The sequence below is a fragment of the Curcuma longa genome, chromosome 20, assembly GCF_044706935.1.
Source record: "Curcuma longa cultivar G26 ecotype Majalengka, Jawa Barat chromosome 20, ITB_CL_G26_1.1, whole genome shotgun sequence".
NCBI lineage: Eukaryota > Viridiplantae > Streptophyta > Magnoliopsida > Zingiberales > Zingiberaceae > Curcuma > Curcuma longa.
The window spans coordinates 1,470,508-1,481,221 of record NC_133880.1 but is presented as its reverse complement, the minus strand read 5'-3'; the positions used below and the strand labels follow the sequence as shown (position 1 = coordinate 1,481,221).

Below are 10,714 nucleotides of genomic sequence, written 5' to 3'. Positions count from 1 at the left end.
GCAAGTGGTATTTTCTCTAGGAACTATGTATTAAAGTTTGATTTTACAGATAACATGTCATATTTATTGCTTTAGTCCTAAGGTAGCTAAAGAGTGAATATTCATTCAACATACTCATAGTTGCCTTTAGCAATACTCTATTTTTTTTTTTCCAAAACTCCATTTTGTTGTGGTGTCCTAGAGGTAGAAAATTTACATTTATGTCCCTTTTATATCTGCTATGATTTCTATCAAAAAAATTACAAATAAAATAAATACAGAATCAAATTTTCATGAAAAATATCTAATTTAATGAGGATAAAACTAATAGAAACAAATAATTTAATGAGGATAAAACTAATAGGGTGAAACTGTTACAAAATCTTTTAAAATTAATTATTTTAATTATATTATTGATCATGTTATTTTTTTCATTTTAAAATAGATTTGAATAATTTAAAATATATAAAAATAATTTTAATTCTTTTTATATGACGTAGAAAAGTTAAAATTATTTGATAATAATTTTTTTTAAAATATTTAAATCATAAAAATTATTTAACACATGACATGTTATTTGATATTATGGTTTAGATTTATTTTTAAAATTAAAAGTTTAAAAATATAATAAATTTAAAATTAAAAATAGCACTTGAGATATTGATACTTAAAAAAATAAGTTATTTTTGATATCTTATAAAATATTATTGACCATAAGTAGCTTCAACAGAAAAGTTTTTTTAAAATAAAATTAATAAAACATTATTTACATTCAACAATGTGTAAGATTAAATAATTTAATAATTTTATTAATTAAAAAAATTATTATCAATATTTGAATATAAAATTTTAATTAATAATTTTGTATTTCAAAATTTCAAAAAATTAAATTTTATATAAAAATCTATTTTATTAAATTAATATTTTAATTTTATTTTTTTAAAAAAATAAATCTACAGTAGTCGAATGAAAAATGATAAGAGAAAATTTTAAAATTTTATAGAAAAACACCGCCAAACAATGAGTTACTACATAAAGCATGCATACGCATAGTGTCTCCTGCTGTTGCATATGAAGGCTCCTTTATTTTAAGAGATAAAGTATTGATAATATTAAGGCTAATATACGGCATCACCATCAAATATATAGAGAGAATTTTATTATCTTGTATCCCGTGTTAATTTTATTTTCAATTTTCACTTCTTTTAATTTAAATCTTAAATTTTAAATTTTAAAAAAAAATTAAAAAATTAATAATAGATGCTCACATATGTATTTCACTATATATATATATATATATATATATATATATATATATATATATATATATATATATATATATATATATATATATATATATATATATATATATATATATATATATATAAGAATGATGATATAATACACACTCATCCGTGAGCAATCTATGAGCATCTAGTGTTAAATTTTTTTTTTCAATTTTCACTTACTTTAGCATAAATACGATACCCTAAATCTTAAACTCTAAACTCTAAACATTAAATCTTAAACTCTAAAAAAATTTTAAAAATAACATTAGGCACTCACGGATTATATTACTCATGAATGGGTGTGCATCCTAAAAATTTAATAAAAAATTAACATGAGGTGCTTACGGATGGATGGACAAGATGATATTGCACTATATATATAAAGAGAGTATTGTTACCCTATTCATCCATCCGTGGGCACTCCATAGACACTTAATTCTCACTTTCTTTACATTAGAATTAAAAATCAATTAAATTTGAATACAATCTCATCTCTAAATTCTATAACCCTAGACTCTAAAAAAAAATTTAAAATACAGAGTCAATTTGCCACATCAAGTGCCATGGATTGGCTCATAAATAGATGAGTGAGATATATATCTATATATCTTCGATCTTCTTAGACTTTCCTTATCTTGCATCAAGTCTCCAAACCGAGAAGAACTTTTCTTGCACACTCATCACACAAGTGAGATCTAATTTGTTTGCCTAAACTTAAAGTATTTATTTCTCTTATATTTGCTATAAATGAATGGGACTATAAGGGATTTCTTCACTTTCAAAAAATATCCAAAGAAGAAAAAAATATAACAGTGTTATTGGAAGTAATCATAGGTCATGGAGTAGAATGAAGGATTTCAAACAACGTAAAATCTATGGTATTGTATATTTGCACATTTATGTATGCCATTTTACTATTTATGTTGTATATCTAGAAGTTCCACCTTTACCTCATGAAGTTTTCTTATTTTATAATTTATTAGAACTTTTAAAAAAGTTATTTGATTTTTTTTTTAAAAAAAATTCTACTAAGTTTTAGAATTTTATTAAACTTTATTTAATGGATAAGTTTTGAATTAATGTAATTTTCAGTTTCTTTTTCTTCAAGTAAAGATCATATCTTTATTCCTTAAAAATTAACAAATAGAAAATTTTAAACAGGTACTACTTATTATCCAATTAACTAAATCATTGATAAGGTTATAGGAAAGAATGGCTTAAATGACCATGCTTCTCTGTTGAAAAACAAATTAAAACTTGTGATCGATCAATTAGGAGCATTGAGATAGAATTGAAAAGGAGTTGAAAGTGGAATCGGAATGATGTGTCTATCCACCCGGTCTAGTTGTGGTTTTGTTAGCAATTGTATCAAACTTTTACGTATGTTTTAAATCTTGAGCTTGAATATGACTTAGAAGGGAAGGAAATCAAAATGAGACTAAGAATGAAATGAAATGGAGAAGGGAATGATGCATAGCATTCATTTGTTTGGTTACATAATCGAACACTATGATGAACAACTCATTCTAATTGATTCCTTTGGATCCAGAATTTATTCCCTAGGATCATCTAATTCTCCCAGTGATCTATCTTAATCTAATTGTTACAATGTGTCCACTCTAACTGGTCTGTTCGACGCATCCACCATGGTCAATCAATCTGCCCGAGTCAACTAGTCAGGCTAGTCCGACCAACACATTCAAGCACCTGATTGATAGCCCAACTTAACCTATCCATTGGCCATTTCGTGTTCTCTTAGCCTCGCAGATTTTCTAGCCCTTTATTCATCTTACAAATGGTTGACATTATGACGACAATGGTTATGTAATGGCCGACAATGGTTGCAAATGCTAGAAAGCTAGTTTGACTAATATGACGATTTTTAGATGTTAGATTAAACACAGGCGACACTGGCCCAGAGTTAAGCATTGAAAATTAAGCAGGTTGGAATATGATGATGTAACGATAACAAGCTAACACTACAAGCGAAAGAGAAAGGTCTTTGTAAGCACATACTGAGCCACACACAAGCCAGGGAATCGATCATTGGTCCACATACTTAGACATGTTTTTATTAGACCCACAATGGTTGAAGATGCTACGAACTGTGTGATGAGTGTTATGCGTCGATGGCCCAGTTGAAATTGGTCCGCTCAGCCTGGCCTTTGACTAATATGTACAGTGTCACTCTCATAAGAGTGGGGATGACTCGTTGACCAACATGGTGCCACAAATCAAAACAGAACATTCCGCAGCATCTTCCTCCAACATCAAAGAATTCCATACCACACGTCAACACCGCATATGAAAACCTCCATTAATCATCTCGACGAGAATGTCTCAGCACACAAAAAAAAAAAGTATTAGGAATCCAATTCACAAGAACGAGGGGGCGATGCTCTCTATTCCCCGATACTCGAGATGATTTTAGTCTGGCTTTGGAATTGAATAGAGTCGCTTGTGGTTCGCCTTCTTTCTGTCATCCCGGTGCTTTTTCTGTTCCTCTCGGGAAGAGAAGCATAAGCAAAGGGTGGTTCGACAACATCCATGCTCATCTTCAGGAAAAGGTCGAGGTTGTGCCGGTACTTATCTGCAGCAATACCATCATCAACGACTGGTGTCTTTTCATTATCTGCAATTTTCTTTAGATTTGTCAGTTCATCATCATCTTCATCGGTTCTATACCCATTTTCCATATCATCTTGCATAGCCAAATCGTCATACTCCTCATCTGACTTCGTTGAGTTTTCGTCGACTGAACCTTCAACCTGGAAAAAATAAATCAACAGGATGCGATTAGTATCTTTTTGTCATGTTAAGAAAGGTTGTCATCATCACAACCTCATCTTATTTATTTATTTTAGCTGCAAGTTCATGAGAATTTTTTCTTCCAAAGTCAATACGAGCCTAATCGGTGCAAATAAAGTTGGAGCAGAAGCAAAGCAGAGAACATTATATGGCACGTTCTCTATTGTTTCTATGTTTGTAACAACATAACAAATTGCAATACTTTTTAATTAAAGGGAAAAAATTCTTAGTTTAAGAATATGACCAGATGAGTCTTGCTACTACCTCATCGTGATTCTCTTGGTCGATATCACTAAAATCCTCATCACTATCCCTATCAGGATAGTCAGCTTCTTCTTCACTGCCAGACACAAAAATTTCTTCCTTGAGCTGTGAAAGAATTGGAAAAAGTTATAAATTCTTGCATGTCAATTCAAGGTTTCTAGTATCTAAACAGAGCACTAGTTTATATTACCTCTTTGGCATGCCAATCTGATCCCTTTGGGGAACTACAACAGGAAGAAAAGTATCTACTACCAGTGTCAGTGCCATCAGCTCTCGTATCATCGATGCTCCCTGTTTGACTGGTGCCGCATGTATCATTTGGCCAAGCACTGATCCCAAAGTTACCAAACTGAAGATTAACTGGCTCAGCCTTCCCAATCTTCAAGGGACCATACATGGGGTTTCCCACACTTTTTTCACTTACATTTCCTGAAGAAAATTTTGCACCATGAACAACTGTCTCAACGGGCCAAGCTTTGGCAACAGATCCGTCAGTATTAACAAGAGCCATTAGATGTCGAGAGGATCCTTGTCTCTGAATTAGCTGAAACATTCCCTTGGAACTAAGAGTATCTGCAGCACACTGGTTTCGGTACTCCTCATGTATTACAGAGACTGTATTCGTAGTTGGGTCATAAAGCTGCTCTCCTGCCTCTCGCCTACGTAAACAACCAAAAACTGTTGCATGGATAGCTGCCACACTCCTGTCGACATTTGTATTATTAACTTTAGGCACCAGATGCTTATCAGCCCTCTTACAAAGATATTCCTGAATTGCTCTGATGTTTTGGATATACTTAACATATTTATTCTTTGCTGGCTCCAATGTCATGTATTTAGCACGGACAGCAAACCTTTCCATATGTTTTTCTTCATTTGTTATGTAAATCATAAATGGTATTATGGAAGGATGCTTCTTCATCAGTCCCATCTAACAAATGAAACAGTAAAAAAATCATTAGAAATTAACGCACATAAAACAACCAATCGTATAGTTTCTGAAAAATCTATAAAAACTGAGATTGAAATGAATAACCTCTTGAAAATCCAGATGAAGATGCAATTAAATTACACTGAACAAATTAGCATTTAAAGGGAAAAAATTATTTGAAGTGATACCCACCACAAAGTTGAGGCTCAAATGTACGCCCTCAACAATTACAGACTCTTTTCGCTCTTCCCAAGCTGTGATGAGTCGGTCAAGACTGTCTATCACCATCTCACTTTGTGCTTTAAAACCTTCAATAGCCATTTGTTTTTTTCCGATTAGCTCAGTTCCCTGAACTAGATCATGAGATCTACCATTTGGTTTTTCATTAGAAGCTCCATCAACTGCTTCTTCCTTGACCATTGTGTGTGAAACGACCGCAAGTTTTGTTGCTTTACGTTTAGCTTTTGCTTCCGAAACTGCCACTGGATCTAGACATTCCCCAGCATGATAAGTTGAAGACCAAAGAAGTGGGTTTTGCTTTTCATCCACAAAGCTCCTCATCATATGGCGTATAGAATCAGTAGAAATGACAGTTGTTATTCCCAGTCTGCTTCCCTGTCAGAAATGTGCAAAGATATGTCATTAGAAAGATGTACTGCGATTATTGATCATTCTGATTGTAACAATTATTGACATTCAAGGTGGAGCTTCCCTGTCAGAAATATGCAGAGACAAGTCATTAGAAAGATGTACTGTGATTAGTGATCATTCTGATTGTAACATTATTAGCATCCAATGTGGAATTATACTTAAAATCTACCAAGAAAGCATAAATCATATTGTCATCAAATGTTGAACATATTCAAGTTAGATTTTCCAAAATATTTCTTCAATTAGACTATGCAAACAGTGCAAGCATGAAATTAATTGTTTTCTGAAAACAAGAGGAAACAACAATCCATTTCATTTCACATAACAACAACAATAGTACATGAGTTTCAACTATTTGCAATCAGCTAGATGAGTCATAAAGCCATCAAGACTGTATGCAAGACTCAAGCATTTGTTAGGAAAAAAAATTACAATACTGTATTTTAGAACCTCTCACATAAAATTTTAGCAGAAGGAGAACTAACAAGAGTTAATTTCATATCAAATGTCTTAAGTTCTAAATTTAAAAACTAACAAGGTTAGCAGTTTTGAATAGATCATAGAAATGAATAATAGGTTAATAAACAAACAAACAAAAAATAAAACTATTCCTAATCTCTGAAATAATCTTTTGCTTCAGGAACAGATTGTTGCCTGTAGCAGTTTTTTTAACAAAGATACAATCCTTTTGAAATTCACAACTCCTACCAACTGTCCAGACTGAAAGAAGCTGATAAGCATATTTTGTCAGGTTGATGCTGAATCTAGCTCAAACTCGGGCTTTTTATATCAGACCTCAACAAGTTTAAATTTGACTTTGTCTAAAATTTCAATTTTGGAACATATCACTTTTTTACAAATTAAGCATTCAGCTTGCCTAGTCAACATCCAACTAGAAATATCAAACCAAATACACCAAACACAAAATGAACATTAGCCATGGCTTGCTAAGTCACTAAATCTAACCATAGAGGCCTTGGATTAACAAGTTCCATTAGCATGTTGGCTTGGGATTTGAGTGTGTGCGCGTTGAGTTGCCAACAGAGCAAGCCAACAACTTGAATGCAAGAGACTTAACTGCTGGCTAGATATGTTACCAAATGAAAGACCAAGCTGAATTTGTTATTTTCCAACTTTCAGGAGAGATCTAATTGAAAGGCTAATAATCATGCTACATTTGGTAATTAACCCTATCTAGCTTGCTGCCAATGTTAATTCTCTGATGCTCTACACCACCTTCTTTTCTCCAGTTTAACTTAATGTAGTGAGTAAAAATCAGAAAACAAATTTAGAAAAGAGATATATGCAAGTACCAGTAAAGACGACAAAGTAGACTTTCCACAACCACTAGTGCCGCACAAAAGCACTGTCACAGATTCCTTCTTTTCACGAATCCTACAGAGGAATTTAAAATGAATCTTTTTTAAGATTAACAAGGCTTAAAAATGAAAGCAAAAAAGCTATGATATGGTTTGAATATTTATCAAAAGTAAATGACTATTATAGTATTGTTATGCTACAGGAGCTAATAAAACACAACAAAATCATCTGCTAAACCAAATTTCAAACTCAAACTTCAATTCTGAATGATCCACTAAACACTATAACAGCATGATACTTAAACTGAAAACAAAACCAATGAACATTAATAAAAAGTAGTATCATTCACAGTGTCAAAAAATGAAGATTTAGAGTAGAAGCATGGAAAATTCGTCAACATTGGATGGTGGAAGAAGGGATAATAAATTCCAGTTACTTTATCCAATAAGTTTACAATAAAAGCATGTTGTTTGTTGATGCTAATAACTTTGTTCTAACATTGCTCTCACTCCACCAAAGTTGCCACAGGCAAACCACCCAAGATGAAGCAGCCTATGCTTTGTACTGGACAAGACATGCATAACCTAAACGCCAAATTCACACTGTAAAACATATATTCATTAGAAAACAAAGAAAAAAATGTTGATTTACATGATTCCTTAAGCATATATGCATATATAAAAATAGACAACTCTTCTTGATATTTAAAAGAAGAGTAACTAAATCTATTTAAACAGAGCAACTACACAAGCATGATGTATCCAAAAAAGTTATCATTTTTGACACAGAAAATAAGAGAAATTCATTGGCATAAAACTAAAAGATAGAGATTCTGAAAAACAAGCACAAGGACAACAATATTTTTTTTTTGAAAAGAACTTGTTTATATCACTATGGTGAGGAACTAATAGAAACTAGATACAATCAAAGAATAACACCATTACATAACCATCTTTATGTAGAGGAGAACTTCTAAAATTTACAAGTAATGTCTCAATGCTTATATAGACCAGTGGTTTCCAAGGTGGTTTATAACTGTTCAGCCAAAGAGCTAATAGAAGAAAATTTGCAATATTTGAAAAATTACAAAAGAATAGACATCATAAGGAAATAGCATGACTATTACGTCCATTCTAGACCAAACAAACCAGAACATATTACAAAATTGTGGTATTAGGTCAAATGTAACACAACACAAAGAAGAACAGAAGATATACCTGCAAGCTAGGAGCAAGTCTGCCCTTTGATTCGGACCAAAATACTTATATTGCTCAAGAGCACCACAAACAACGTCTAGAAAGTGTTCTATTGAACAAACAACAGTTGTTAGCCTTTTATACAATTCAAAAGGCATTGCGCAGCTTGTATCTACATTCTCTCCAGTCAACTGGTTAGTCATGTTAGCCTGGCCAGAACCACTGGTTGTTTCAAATTCGTTCTCCTCGTTGGATGGAGTTTTTCCCAAATCTGAGCTTGTGGCATCAGGAGACAAACTCCCATCTGAGCACCTCATCACATCAAATACTCTTCTGCTAATCTGGGAGACAGAAAAGACAAATACAAGGACGATGAAGATTAGAATAGTCAAAAGAAACAGACACAAAAAAATAAATTTCTGCATAAGAGCCTCCAGTCAATCTTCCAAGGAAAAGGAATACAAGTTAGAAATTAGGCTCAATGGAAACATACAAAAAAAAAAATGGTTAAATATGGGTTGATTAACCAGTTTCTTGCCAGACTGTTTGCTATTTCCTAGAATGAAGAATTAATGAATATCTCCAAACCAACTTATTCTTTAAGCAACCTATAACCTCTCTTAAAGAATACAGAAAAAAAACTGTAAATCTTCAGATCTTGTTTCCGAATCATACACGATATCTAAAAATACATTCCACAAAATCAACACAACGAAACGAGACAAAAGCATGAATAAAACGCGAACAAGAAGAAAGAAATAGAAATGTCGCATCCAGAGCATAAAAGATCCATTCCGATTCATGCAGAAATGTACTAAACGCAAGCGACAAAATCAAGAAGAAATCCAGAGATCCTTAAAAAAAACTTAAAACGAGGAAACACCACATTGAACTGAAAAACAAACACCTTAAAAGCATGCCGCGCCTTGCAGCCCATCAGCTGCAGCGTGCTCTGGAGCCCCGATCGCGTGTAGCGGAACGACGAGGGCCTCTGCTCCTTCCCTTCCTCGCCATCGCCGCCTCCACTCCCCCCCTCGTCCACCACCACGATGTACAACAACTTCTGCACATCAGCCATATTCTCGTCCGTTCGACAAAAAGGAAACGGAGATCAAATCTCGGAAGGCGGGGGCCGATTAGGGGCGGAAAGGGAGAAAGATCAGGGAAGAAGGGCAATGCAGTCAACCGAGGCGGTGCGTGGACGTAGACAGATCCGCGGCGGGGGCCAAAGCTTTGTCCTAGGGCTTCACTACGATCGGGGACTACGACACGGCCGAGGTAGCGTGGCGCCCATGCGTTGTTGCTCTTCCATCCGCCGCTTCTCCATCCACCTTCTTCTGCTTCGTAAGCCTACCGGAACCGCGCGCCGTGAGGCAACACATGGCTCCTGGTCATGCTCCACCACCGCGTCCGGTTCCGCCGGATCCGCTGCAGGAGTTCCCTGTAAAGATAAAACTTCTAATAGGGTCAGGAATTCTACGTTTGCTCTCTCGTTAACTAGGCAATTAGAGCAGCATCCTTAATTAGAGAAAAGTGTATAATTTAAATATATGTAAGGGTATTATTGTCATTTAACATTTTAAATATACAGTTTGAAGGAGTCACTTCGGTATTTAATACGAAGAAGATTTGGGAGTTACGAGAGTGGACGATCTCTTCACATGACTCAACCAGGAAACATGGAATACGACGGCTGATAATTGAGGATGTCGCTCGAACGGAGGGCCCATGTTGCCATATGAGGATACAAAAGGCTGGACCGTGGACTAGGCGGCAGCGCGGGCGCTGACGGCCTTGACCCGGCGAGTCGGAGCCCACCTTCGTCAACCAGTAAAAAGACTGGCTTACTTACAACCCTAGTCGGCATGAGACACCCGCCGTCTTAATTGGAGCACGAGTGTGGGGCCGACGAGGTTACTTCTATTTATTTTTGAACGGTGGATAGGAGGGAGGTCGCAGTCACGGGGACAAAAAGATTTTTAAAAATGTTCAAAACTATTTTTCATCTATTACTTATATAAAAAATATATATGAAAAATGAATAAATAAAATTTGTATTATATATTCATTTTCTTTCATTTTAAGTTAAATATGGTGGTCTGCTTACGTTGTTCCTAACCAGGGAATCAGATTTGGAGATCAAATACTTTTCCACTGGGTTTCTTGTGATTTAAAGGCAAAGCAAACTTCGCGACTACATAAATAGTCACACGTTACAGCTTTGATTGTCTTTTCCAAAGCTGTCTTTCGCATTCCCACTGTCTTTATTCACACGT

The 10,714-nt window shown here is 34.3% G+C and overlaps 1 protein-coding gene across 1 annotated transcript; it reads right to left on the bottom strand.

The window, feature by feature from the left end:
* Positions 1-3,502: 3,502 nt before the first annotated feature.
* Positions 3,503-9,879, bottom strand: LOC141813366 (P-loop NTPase domain-containing protein LPA1-like). Its single transcript, XM_074701323.1, has 7 exons — positions 9,346-9,879; positions 8,460-8,779; positions 7,236-7,317; positions 5,464-5,886; positions 4,531-5,271; positions 4,341-4,445; positions 3,503-4,036 (listed from the first exon to the last, which is right to left on the bottom strand). Exons 1-7 carry the CDS (start codon positions 9,514-9,516, stop codon positions 3,671-3,673), a joined length of 2,208 nt encoding a protein of 735 aa, XP_074557424.1. The 5' UTR covers positions 9,517-9,879; the 3' UTR covers positions 3,503-3,670.
* Positions 9,880-10,714: the final 835 nt, after the last annotated feature.

Excerpts from the sequence above, each read along its gene's own strand:
- LOC141813366 (XM_074701323.1), bottom strand. The coding sequence starts at position 9,516 with ATGGCTGATGTGCAGAAGTTGTTGTACATCGTGGTGGTGGACGAGGGG. Across the intron at positions 8,780-9,345 it reads AGGCGCGGCATGCTTTTAAG|ATTAGCAGAAGAGTATTTGA; the intron begins GTGTTTGTTTTT and ends TCTGTCTCCCAG. Across the intron at positions 7,318-8,459 it reads GACTTGCTCCTAGCTTGCAG|GATTCGTGAAAAGAAGGAAT; the intron begins GTATATCTTCTG and ends ATTCCTCTGTAG.